This window comes from Netta rufina (assembly GCF_964035555.1).
Source record: "Netta rufina genome assembly, chromosome: 18".
Taxonomy (NCBI): domain Eukaryota; kingdom Metazoa; phylum Chordata; class Aves; order Anseriformes; family Anatidae; genus Netta; species Netta rufina.
This window is the reverse complement of record NC_140142.1, coordinates 2,746,987-2,759,769: the sequence shown is the minus strand read 5'-3', so window position 1 is coordinate 2,759,769 and position 12,783 is coordinate 2,746,987. Positions and strand designations below refer to the sequence as shown.

Genomic DNA, 12,783 nt, shown 5'->3' with positions numbered 1-12,783 from the left:
GTGCCTGCTCACCAGGAACCAGGCCAGCTTCCTACAGAGCTGCCTTATGAGGAGCAGGACCTCCAAGAAAGTCTGAGTTATCATACTCAAGCTCAGATCCAGTGTGGCACCACACAGAAGAGGGTCTGCAGCCCTCAAGAGGTACAGGTCTGGGAGTCCCTAGGACAGCCTGGTGTGGAAAGGATCAAGGGCTCTACGAGGGCTCAAAGTCATAAACCCAGTTCTTTGTGTCCATGGCTATGGCTGTTGTCTCTGCCACTGAGGCCTATGAGGAGACAGCTGATCGTTAAAGCACCAGGGCCTCATTGCCTCCTCGCCCCCCACCCATGAAGCAGGCAGGGGTCGTACCATTCTCCTGCACTTGGCCATGCACATCCCCATTTCCTACTGCCCCACAAAGAGCCCTGAGCAACCTGTCAAGGGAAAGGATCTCCCTTCCTGTGTGCCATGTGACAAGACCTTGCCCTTGTGCTTGCTGACACACATCCAGTTTTCCTACACCTCAGTGTCACCTTCACATTGCCTTTGTCTCCTTGTCCTCACTGCCTCCAGGGTTCTGCTCTAACGAGCTCCAAGGGAGGCTGTGTCAGTGCTGGCCCTCAGGGGGACACTGCAGGAAACTTGCCTCTGACTTGGACTTCTGCAGAGATGTCTTCAATTGTCTCTGAGTGCCTGAGGCTCACGGGCTCATCAGCAAAGCCCCCAGAGGGGTGATTGCAGTGCCTTGGGCTGGTGCTGTGCTGCTGAGCTGGGCCGGGCTCATGGGACAGAGAGAGCTCGTGGCAAGAGGGCCGTGGTGCAGAGAGACAGCTGTGGCCAGAAGCAGCTCCTCTGCACAGCGCAGCAGGAAAGAGACACAGAGGCAGAGACACAGAGAGAAGAACAGGAGAGAGTGGCTGAAGGCAGTTGGCAGTGGAAGGATGCAGAGTGCTGCCTGCAGGAGAAACCTGCACAGCCCTTGACAAGGTAAGTGTCTGGCTGCAGGGCCATGCAGCTGCAGCTCCTGGAAGGGTCTCCTCCTGCTGGGTCTTGTTTCTGGGAGGGCAGTGGGCAATGCAGTAGGCTTTGAGAGTCCTGCTGGGTTGCCCTGCGAGGAGAGGAAGTCTGGCAGAAGCCCCTTGGAGTGCCCTAAGGCAGGTGCCCCCAGTCAGCCCAGAACACCCTGCCGTGGCTGGCCATGCCGGGCTCTCTGTCAGCTGCCCCGTAGCTCCTGCAGCCATGGAGGTGCCCCTTGGCAGGGCCCTGTTGGTGGCAGGGTGCTGCAGGGCAGTGCTGAGCACAGCCGCGTGGGTTGGGGTCTGTGAGCACGGGCAGGGGGAAAGAAGAGGTGGGCGCAGAGCAGCAGCTCCCGGCAGGGACAGCTGCAGGCAGCACAGAAGAGCAGGCGGCCAGAAGGAGCTGTTGGCAGAAACGCCGTGGCAGGGGGGATTCGGGCACCTTGCGGCCACGCCCTGCAGTGCAGACACCTTCCCCTGGAGCAGCCCCTCCCTGGCCTCCTCTCCCCCTGCAGCCCATGGGCTGTGGGGCAGGCAGGGGTAGAAGAGAAGGTAGAGCTCAAAGAGATGCTCCCAAGCTCTGTCTGTGTGAGAACTTCACCTCAGGTGAGGTTTCTGTCCAGCTGCACTTGGACTGGGGCTTCTCTGCTCTCAGTTGTCTCCAGTTTCTTCTCAGGGAAACTCATGAGCTGGATGGTTCTGCGGCTCAAAGACAGCAAACTGAGGGCAGATTAGAACACGACATGTGGGCAGTGGCCTGTGTAACTCTGCATTCAGATGAGTTGTTTGAAATAACACTGAAAAGATCATTAATCTGACCAGAGAACTGAACTTGAGCTTCCCCCATGTTCCTGACTCCTTCCTGCTGTATAGCAGAGAGGACTCCTCTGCAGCCTACAGCAGCCCCTGCTCCCAGTGCCACTCTCAGCCAGCACCAGCCACAGCTCAAGCAGGAGAGATGCCAAAAGATTTTCGTGCAAAGAGAGATGCTCAGGCTGGTGTGTGCTCAAAGACATGCAATAAGTCTCCCTCAGAGAAGTGTGAACTAACATTTTTCTGCCTTCTCCTCTTCAACAGACCACCGTGTTCAATGTCAGCAAATGCCCAACATCAGCTCTGTGAGCAAGTTCCTCCTGCTGGCATTCGCAGACACACGCGAGCTGCAGCTCCTGCACTTCGCGCTCTTCCTGGGCATCTACCTGGCTGCCCTCCTGGGCAACGGCCTCATCCTCAGCGCCGTAGCCTGCGACCACCGCCTCCACACCCCCATGTACTTCTTCCTCCTCAACCTCGCCCTCCTCGACCTGGGCTGCATCTCCACCATTCTGCCCAAAGCCATGGCCAATGCCCTCTGGGACACCAGGGCCATCTCCTATCAAGGATGTGCTGCACAGGTCTTCTTTTTAGTCTTCTTCATTGGAGCAGAGTTTTATGTTCTCACAGTCATGGCCTACGACCGCTACATTGCCATCTGCAAGCCCCTTCACTACGGGAGCCTCGTGGGCAGCAGAGCTTGTGCCCAGATGGCAGCAGCTGCCTGGGGCAGTGGCTTTCTCACTGCTGTCCTGCACACGGCCAACACATTTTCCCTGCCCCTCTGCCAAGGCAATGCTTTGGACCAGTTCTTCTGTGAAATCCCCCACATCCTCAAGCTCTCCTGTTCAGGTTCAGACTACCTAAAGGAAGTTAGACTTCTGGTGGTTAGTGCTTGTTTAAGTGTTGGTTGTTTTGTTTTCATTGTGTTGTCCTATGTGCAGATCTTCAGGACAGTGCTGAGGATGCCCTTTGAGCAGGGCCGGCACAAAGCCTTTTCCACGTGCCTCCCTCACCTGGCCGTGGTCTCCCTCTTTCTCAGCACTGCCATGTTTGCCTACTTGAAGCCCCACTCCAACTCCTCCCCATCCTTGGACCTGATGGTGTCATTCCTGTACTCAGTGGTACCTCCAGCAGTGAACCCCCTCATCTATAGCATGAGGAACCAGGAGCTGAAAGCCACACTGAAGAAACTGATTCTAGTGGTAATATTTACTTAGCAATAAATTTGCTATCTCACTTTTCTAATTTACCTCAAGTTAATATCAGGCAATTTGTGACCTCTAGGTTTAGCATTTCTCCTTGTTTCAGCTCGGATAGTGTTAATTTTCTTCCTAGTTGCTGGTAGGGTGCTATGTTTTGGATTAGGATGAGAAGAGTGCTGATGACATGCTGATGTTTTACTTGTTGCAGAACAGTGCTTACACCAAGCCAAGGACGTTTCAGCTTCTCACTCTGTCATGCCAGCGGGCAGGCTGGGGGTGCAGCGGGAGCTGGGAGGGGAGAGACCCAGAACAGCTGACCCAAACTAGCCAAAGGGGTATTCCATACCATCTGACGTCATGCTAAACAATAGATAGGGGTGGCTAGCAGGGGTGGGAGGGCTGGACTGCTCAGGGTTAGGCTGGGCATCGGTCAGCGGGTGGTGAGCAATTGCATTGTGCATCACTTGTTTGTACACATTATTATTATTATTATATATTATATATTATTATTGTTGTTGTTGTTGTTGTTGTTGTTATTATTATTTTCCTGTCTTATTAAACTGTCTTTATCTCAACTCACGGGCTTCACTTTCCCGTTTCTCTCAACCATCCCAGAGAGCGAGTGGGGAGGGTGAGCGAACGGCTGTGTGGTGTTTAGCTGCCAGCCGGGTTAAACCACGACAGTCTTTTTGGTGCCTAACTTGGGGCCCGAAAGGTTGAGATAATGGCAGATCTGACCAGACTGTGTTAAACTAAAATTGGTATAAGTATTAGACCTGCTTAATAGTCACTTGTCATAATGCTGATTGCTTTAATCTCAACTGTGCTGCGCCTGTTTTCCAATTTGAGTATTATAACACACTATTTTCCCTATGTTCTCTCTGTCATGCTGCTTATCCTCTCTGGGCCCTGGTTTCAGATCATTATGGTCCTGTGTGTTGTAACAGTGGATTATGAGACGATGAAATATCTGGCCATGACTCTAACTTGGTATTTGTACTCAGTAACATTGTCGACTCTATACTTTGGAAACTGTATCTTGGAAACTATTAGCAATTATACCTGTTGCCTTTTTTCATTAGGGAGTCAATCTGTGGAGGGGAAACGGGAAGATATTTTTTCTTACCCATTTACTCTTCCTTTCTCCTTCACCACCTCCTTATCCTCCTTGATCACTCTCCCTTTCTTCTTCAGCACCCTCTTACCCTCCGAGCTTGTTACAATAGCTCTCCAAGATATTGAATATCCTTGGGATACTCAGACCAGCATACTCTTGCTGTTCTGCCTCATGAATGTGCTTCAGGTTCTGCCTAAAGTTAAACAACTACTTAGGAAGCTCATCTGGAGATCTGCCCGGAGGCAGTATAGTTGTGGGTGGCAGGGAGTATGGGAGGATATGGGCAGGCATCTAGAGCAGTTGGCACCCCCAGTGTTTTGGAAATTCTCCCCTGAACAACTGTGAAATCCTCAAAAACTTGCAGAATGCTTGAAAAAAAGTCAGGTGTCATGACTCTGGCAGTTCCAAAGTAACACAAATCATTGTAACGTGCTGGGGCCTGGCTCATGCCTATCGAGCTGCCATGGATACTGCTATCAACTTAGTGACAGACCCTGCGGCCACTCCAAGTCCCGTGACAGATCCAACGGCCACTGTGACCCCTACGGTGGACACTGCAGCGGCTCCAATCCCAGCTCCTGCAGCCGCTCCAGCCCCAGCTCCTGCAGCCGCTCCAGTCCCAGCTCCTGCAGCCGCTCCAGTCCCAGATCCTGCAGCTGCTCCAGCTCCTGCAGCGGCTCCAGCTCCTGTGGCTGGGTCAGAGAAATGAACTCTAGCAGTGCAAGTTGACCCTGCAGAGGGTATTCCAACCCCTGTGGCAGACCCTGTAAAGGGGTCAGAGAAGTGAGCTGTAGCAATGCAAGCTGCCCCTGTAGAGAAGGTGAAAAAATGGTATAGAGATTCAGGTCGTTTAGAACGCAGAGAGTCTTCTGCCAAATCTAGGTATAGAGACGATGACGATGCTGGGCCATCAGGGATTCAGGAGGAGGAAGATGAGGATGCCAAAAAATCAACAGTAACTACCCGAAGCCTAAACAAGCGTGAGCTACGAGATGTGCGAAAAGATTTTGGTCATTGTATAGGTGAGCAGCTTGTCACCTGGCTGCTCTGATGCTGGGACTCTGGAGCCAATTGTGTGGAATTAGACGGCAGGGAAGCCAGGCGGCTGGGATCCCTTGCTAGAGACGCAGGCATTGACAAAGCAATTGCAGATGGAGCACAACCTCACAGCCTCTGGAGGCGTCTCCTCTCAGCCTTGAGGGAAAGGTATCCCTTCAAGGAAGAACTTTTATGTCTACCAGGCAAGTGGACCACTATGGAGAAGGAAATCCAGTACCTGAGGGAATTAGCCTTACGGGAAGTGATTTATGAGGATCCAGACCTCAGACAAACATCCACAGATCCAGATGAAGTCAGGTGTACACGACCCATGTGGCGGAAGTTTGTACAGAGTGCACCATCATCATATGCCAGCTCCTTGGCAATAATGGCCTGGAAAGAGGATGAGGAACCCACAGTGGATGAAGCAGCTAAACAACTCCGGCAGTACGAAGAAAGTCTCTCCTCTTCCTTACAGGCCTGCGTCTCAGCTGTGGAGAAACTTTCTGAAGAGTTCCACCAACTTAAAGAGAATCTATCTTCCTCCCCACCAGAACCAACCAGTGTCCACCGACCAAAAGAGAACACTGTGGAGAAACTTTCTGAAAAGGTTCACCAACTTGAAGAGAGATTATTCTCCTCCGCACCTGTACAGAGCAGTGTCTCAGCTATCAGGGGTAGTCGTTCATCCACACAAGGAAGACGATACGGTGGGTACTCACCCCGTGCTACCCTGTGGTTTTATTTACGAGACCATGGAGAGGACATGAGAAAATGGGATGGAAAATCTACCGCGACCCTAGAGGCACGGGTACGTGAGTTGCAAAAGAAAACAATCAGGAAGAAGGGATTCTCTGAAAAGTTTGCTGCTCCAACTTCCAGCAGACAGTCCTTCAAACACAGAAACGAAGAAGATTCCGACCAGGATTAGGGAGGCCCTGCCTCCAGCCAGGGGGAGGAAAGGGATAATCGAGTTTATTGGACTGTGTGGATTCGACGGCCTGGCACATCAGACGCACAGAAGTATAAGGCTTTAGTAGACACTGGTGCACAATGCACTATAATGCCATCGAGCTATAAAGGACCAGAGCCCATCTATATTTGTGGAGTGACAGGGGGATCTCAGCAGTTGACTGTATTGGAGGCTGAAGTGAGTCTGACTGGGAATGAGTGGGAAAAGCACCGTATTGTGACTGGCCCGGATGCTCCATGTATCCTTGGCATAGACTATCTCAGAAGAGGATATTGCAAGGACCCAAAAGGGTTCCGGTGGGCTTTTGGTATAGCTGCTTTAGAGACAGAGGGCATTAAACAATTCTCTACCTTGCCTCGTCTCTCAGAGGACCCCTCTGTTGTGGGGTTGCTGAGGGTCGAAGAACAGCAAGTGCCAATCGCTACCACAACTGTGCACCGGCGGCAATATCGCACTAACCGGGACTCCCTGATTCCCATCCATAAGCTAATTCGTCAATTGGAGAGCCAAGGAGTGATCAGCAAGACTCATTCACCTTTCAATAGTCCCATATGGCCAGTGCGAAAGTCTAATGGCGAGTGGAGACTAACAGTGGACTATCGTGGCCTGAACGAAGTCACGCCACCACTGAGTGCTGCAGTGCCGGACATGCTGGAACTTCAGTACGAACTTGAATCGAAGGCAGCCAAGTGGTACGCCACAATTGATATCGCTAATGCATTTTTCTCCATCCCTCTAGCAGCAGAGTGCAGGCCACAATTTGCCTTCACTTGGAGGGGAGTCCAATATACTTGGAATCGACTGCCCCAGGGGTGGAAACACAGCCCTACCATTTGCCATGGGCTGATCCAGTCTGCGCTGGAGCAGGGGGAAGCTCCTGAACACCTGCAGTACATCGATGACATTATTGTGTGGGGTGACACAGCAGAGGAAGTTTTCGAGAAAGGGAAGGAAATAGTCCAAATCCTTCTGAAAGCCGGTTTTGCCATAAAACAAAATAAAGTCAAAGGACCTGCACGAGAGATCCAGTTTTTAGGAATAAAGTGGAAAGATGGACGTCGTCAAATCCCAATGGATGTGATCAACAAAATAACAGCTATGTCTCCACCAACTAACAAAAAAGAAACACAGACTTTACTAGGTGTTGTGGGCTTTTGGAGAATGCACATCCCAAATTACAGTCTGATTGTAAACCCGCTCTACCAAGTAACCCGTAAGAAGAATGAGTTTGAATGGGGCCCTGAACAACGACAAGCGTTTGAACAAATCAAGCAGGAAATAGTCCATGCAGTAGCCCTTGGGCCAGTTCGAACAGGACCAGATGTAAAGAATGTGCTCTACACTGCAGCCGGGGAGAACGGCCCCACCTGGAGCCTCTGGCAGAAAAAACCTGGGGAAACTCGAGGTTGGCCCCTGGGGTTTTGGAGCCGGGGATCCAGAGGATCTGAGGCCCGCTATACTCCAACTGAAAAGGAGATATTGGCAGCATATGAAGGAGTTCGATCTGCTTCGGAGGTGGTCGGTACTGAAGCGCAGCTCCTCCTAGCACCCCGATTGCCGGTACTAGGCTGGATGTTCAAGGGAAGGGTCTCTTCTACGCATCATGCAACCGATGCTACATGGAGCAAGTGGGTTGCACTGATCACTCAGTGGGCTCGAATAGGAAACCCCAGTCACCCAGGAATCTTGGAAGTGATTATGGACTGGCCAGAAGGCAAATACTTTGGGATATCATCCGAGGAGGAGGTGGGTCGTGCTGAAGAAGCCCCACTGTACAACCAGTTACCAGAGAATGAAAAGAAATATGCCCTGTTCACTGATGGGTCCTGTCGTATTGTGGGGAAGCATCGGAGATGGAAGGCTGCTGTATGGAGTCCTACACGACGAGTTGCAGAAGCTGCTGAGGGAGAAGGTGAATCGAGTCAGTTTGCAGAAGTGAAAGCCATTCAGCTGGCTTTAGACATTGCTGAACGAGAAAAATGGCCAGTTCTCTATCTCTACACCGATTCATGGATGGTAGCAAATGCCCTGTGGGGATGGTTACAGCAATGGAAGCAAAACAACTGGCAGCGTAGGGGCAAACCCATCTGGGCTGCTGCTTTGTGGCAAGACATTGCTGCTCGGGTAGAGAACCTGGCTGTGAAAGTACGTCACGTAGATGCTCATGTGCCCAAGAATCGGGCTACTGAAGAACATCAAAACAACCAGCAGGTGGATCAGGCTGCTAAGATTGAAGTAGCTCAGGTGGACCTGGATTGGCAGCATTAAGGTGAATTATTTATAGCCCGATGGGCCCATGACACCTCAGGCCATCAAGGTAGAGATGCAACATACAGATGGGCTCGTGATCGAGGGGTGGACCTGACCATGGACGCTATAGCACAGGTTATTCATGACTGTGAAACATGTGCTGCAATCAAGCAAGCCAAACGGTCAAAGCCTCTTTGGTATGGAGGACGATGGCTGAAATACAAATATGGAGAGGCCTGGAAGATTGATTACATCACACTCCCTCAAACTCGCAATGGCAAGCGCCGCATACTTACAATGGTGGAAGCAACCACCGGATGGCTGGAAACATATCCTGTGCCTCATGCCACCGCCCGGAACACTATCCTGGGCCTTGAAAAGCAAGTCCTATGGCGACATGGCACCCCAGAAAGAATAGAGTCAGACAATGGAACTCATTTCCGAAACAAACTTATAGACACTTGGGCCAAAGAACATGGTATTGAGTGGGTGTATCACATCCCCTATCATGCACCAGCCTCCGGGAAAGTTGAACGATACAATGGACTGTTAAAGACTACATTGAAAGCAATGGGCGCTGGGACATTCAAAAACTGGGATACGCATTTGGCAAAGGCCACCTGGTTAGTCAATACTAGGGGATCTGCCAACCGAGCTGGACCTGCCCAATCAAACCTGTTACGTACTGTAGATGGGGATAAAGTTCCTGTAGTGCATGTAAAAAATATGCTGGGTAAAACAGTCTGGGCTACTCCTGCCTCAGGAAAAGGCAAACCCATTCGTGGAATTGTTTTCGCTCAGGGACCTGGATACACTTGGTGGGTGATGCAAAAGAACGGAGAGGTCCGGTGTGTACTTCAAGGAGATTTAATACTGGGTGAGAATAGCCCATGAACTGAATTGTACCATGTTAATTACTATATAATACTGTATGTTATCACTACTATGACTACTGTAGGTGACTAATTAGAATGTCTGGAAAAGAGTGTAACCTGAGCATGACATAAATGGTATGGAATAAGGGGTGGATAGATGTCCTGGTTTCAGTTAGAACAGAATTAATTTTCTTCCTAGTAGCTGGTGGAATGCTGTGTTTTGGCTTAGGATGAGAAGAGTGCTGATAACACCCCGATGTTTTAATTGTTGCAGAGCAGTGCTTATACCAAGCCAAGGACATCTCAGCCTTTTGCTCTGTCCTGCCAACAGGCAGGCTGGGGGTGCAGTAAGAGCTGGGAGGGGACAGACCCAGGACAGGTGACCCAAACTAGCCAAAGGGGTATTCCATACCATCTGACGTCATGCTAAACAATACGTAGGGGTGGCTAGCCGGGGGAGGGGGACCAGACTGCTCGGGGTTAGGCTGGGCATCGGTCAGCGGGTGGTGAGCAATTGCATTGTGCATCACTTGTTTGTACATATTATTATTATTTTCCTATTATCACCATTGTATCATTATTATTATGATTGTTATTATTACTTTTGTTATTATTATTTTCCTGGTAAAGTTGCATGACTTGGGTTACACTTCCTTGAGTAGTGTCAGACAGGTCTTTTCACATCACTCAATTTAGGTTTCTGTGTCTGGAAGGGGACAATTTCCCCAATGAGGCCAATCTCATGGCTACAGCTACAGCCAATGAAGATATATTTCCTTTAATTTTCTTCCTCAGTTTTCCACAGAAGACCCAATAGAGACTATGGATGTCCAGGTGTCTACTGAGATTCAAGCTGATTTTCTCAGGATCCAATGGTCATTTCTATTTTATTTTATTTTATTTTATTTTATTTTATTTTATTTTATTTTATTTTATTTTATTTTATTTATTTTATTTTATTTATTTTATTTCCTTTAATTTTCATCCTGAGTTTTCCACAGAAGACCCAAGACAGACCATGGATGTCCAGGTGTCTACTAAGAATCAGTCTGAATTTGTCAGGATCTAATGGTCATTTCAAAATTTATTTTATTTTATTTTTTCCAAGGCACCACAAGTTCTCTGTGAAAGGTTTTCATGTGCTGGGCTGGGCTGTAGTTACAGGGACAAAGACCACTGCTGGCAGTGGTGGTGTCAGACCTCCAGAATCTGCTTTTCCTCCTGATGCAGGTCTCCAAAGGAAGTCACCCTACGTCAATAGCAATAGGAGAATATTGCTCAAAACTAAAATGAAACAAAACTCATCATTTAATATGAGAAAATATTTTTATTAGGTGTTTTTTGAAATCTTCCTCAACTATGCCATGCAAGCTCTGCAATTAGCTGTACAAGGGGTGAAGGCTTGAAGAAAACTATGGAAGAGATGTTAGGAGTTTCTGCATTTTAATGAGTCCCATAGTGTATTTTGGTGCTGAGTCTATGAAGCTCAGGTACTGAGTGGAGAGTGATGCAATCGTTTGAGCAAGTAAAGTCAGGAGGAAAAGTTGAAGTGACTTGGAGTATTAATGGGCCCTATTGAGGGCTGTTACTAACAAAGCCTCCCCAGGGACTTGTTAGGGCAGATAATTGGAGGCCATGGTTACAGACAGGCAAAGCACTGTGCTGAGAAAAGCCTTGGTTTGCTTTGGTGAAGCAGAAGAGCCAAGGCCTGACCCCAGCTACTAGGAGGAGAGACCCTTCACCCCCACGTCTGGCTCAAGGCCCTTGCTGGGGTCTGTTGGATGTGGTGGGCAGTGGGATGCCATGAGAAGAACAGTGGTATGACACCTCCGAAGTGCTGCACAGGGTTGAAAGGAATCTATGAGGCCTCATTTCAAGGAATATAAAATATCTCCTCATAAGCTCTAGCCAAGGAGACAAAAACTTCAGGGCTATTACGGCATTCCATTTTTACCAGCACCCTCTGCCTTCTCCTCTGCAGGCTTTCGTACGCTGTCACACACTTTCCCCTATTTCTTTGTAGTCTGCAGACACCCATCTCTGTTCAGCACCTTGCTCTCATCCCTTTATTTCTCCGATGTCTCATCAGCCCTCACCAGCTGTGCCCTGAAACACAAAGCTAGGGGATGATTAGAGGGTGACCTCTGGCACCACAACATGACCCTTTGAGGGACATTTCTTCCTCCTCGTGGCCAGTGTGTAACATTCAAGCTACACTCTGTGGAAGTTTTTTCTCTCCTGCTCTTTTCTACTACCGAAGAAGGCTCCATCAGGGTGGAAACCACTCCTGAAGTAGGCATCCCAACCCAGCAGGCTCCTTGCGGCCTGTCAGACAACCAGACACAAGTCACCTTAGCAGTATCTTCCTAACCAGGGGCCTGCTGCTGTGCAGTCATGGACTCAAGCAGAAGGGACAGGACAACCCATCTGGGGGCCTTCTTTCTGCCTGGGTCCTCCTGGCTCTGGAGGCAGAGGGGATGCCACAGTCAGCATGCCAAGCAGGTGCCTTCTGCTGGCCTAGCAAGACCACTGGCAGATGTCAGCCCAAAAGTGCATTTCCCAGGGAGAAGTCAAGGTGACCTGCCACCTACAGGCAGAAGTGACCTCACAGTCCCTTTCTGTGACACATTCCTGCTGCTGCCCTATCAAGTGCAGAGAGAAGTGACCTCAGAGTCCCTGCCACAGTCACATTCCTCCTGTTGGGGCAGGTGATCTTGAGGCAGAGCTGACCTCTCCCTGGACCCCTAGGGACTACGGCTCACCTTTCTGGGTTAGAGAGTAAACAGACTTTTAGTGGGAATTTTTGGTGTTATTCTGTGGTTAGGTTATGGGCAAGCTCTGTGGTTTAGGGTTTTTTTTTAGATCTGCCAAGAAGTCTAGGGGTAAACAGAGCACTTGAAAGCAAGTGTTAAGGGCAGGGATCAAGGTAACCAATGGAGTAAGTGTTAGGGAAAGAGGCTATGGGCTTAGTTTGTGGATACTTCTGTGGATACTGTGAAGTCAAACACTGGAGTAGTAAATTCCTGTCAGGATGTGAAGTAGTATTTAGATTTACAAATTCAGGTTATTGGCTGAAAGTGGGAAGGGTCTCATATGACTGTTTTAAGTCACTGCTACAGCAGCATCAGCATAACCTGAATCCTCTTACTTCTAATAAATCCTGAATTTCTGCTGGCCGAACCCTTATTCCCTCTCTCAAATCTCACATCTAAATTAGGGTTTAGGGATTAGGGATTAGAACTTTCCTGTGTTAGGCATAGCGCACAGGTCTAGGGTGTTCAGGTCCGTATTTAGGGTATGGGCAAGTGTTTTGAGATAGGTTTTTTTTTAGGGCTGGCCTCAGTGCTAAGGTTAAATAGAGTATTTCAATCCTAGTGATAAGGACAAGGATTAGGGTGAGAGAGAGGTAAACGGTAAAGGCTTCTGGTTTGAGCTTTGGCTTCAAGTGAAGGTTTGAGGTTATGCAGGACAGTAGTGGACTACAGTCAAGGTGAGGAGTAGCAGTTAGGGGTTAGAA

General features: G+C 49.4%; 1 protein-coding gene across 1 annotated transcript; it reads left to right on the top strand.

The window, feature by feature from the left end:
- Positions 1 to 2,095: 2,095 nt before the first annotated feature.
- On the top strand, positions 2,096 to 3,028 carry LOC311216161 (olfactory receptor 14C36-like; the record flags this gene model as incomplete). Its single annotated transcript, XM_084297705.1, has 1 exon — positions 2,096 to 3,028. The coding sequence occupies one exon, from the start codon at positions 2,096 to 2,098 to the stop codon at positions 3,026 to 3,028; it is 933 nt and encodes a 310-aa protein (XP_084153831.1).
- Between the last annotated feature and the right edge of the window lie 9,755 nt (positions 3,029 to 12,783).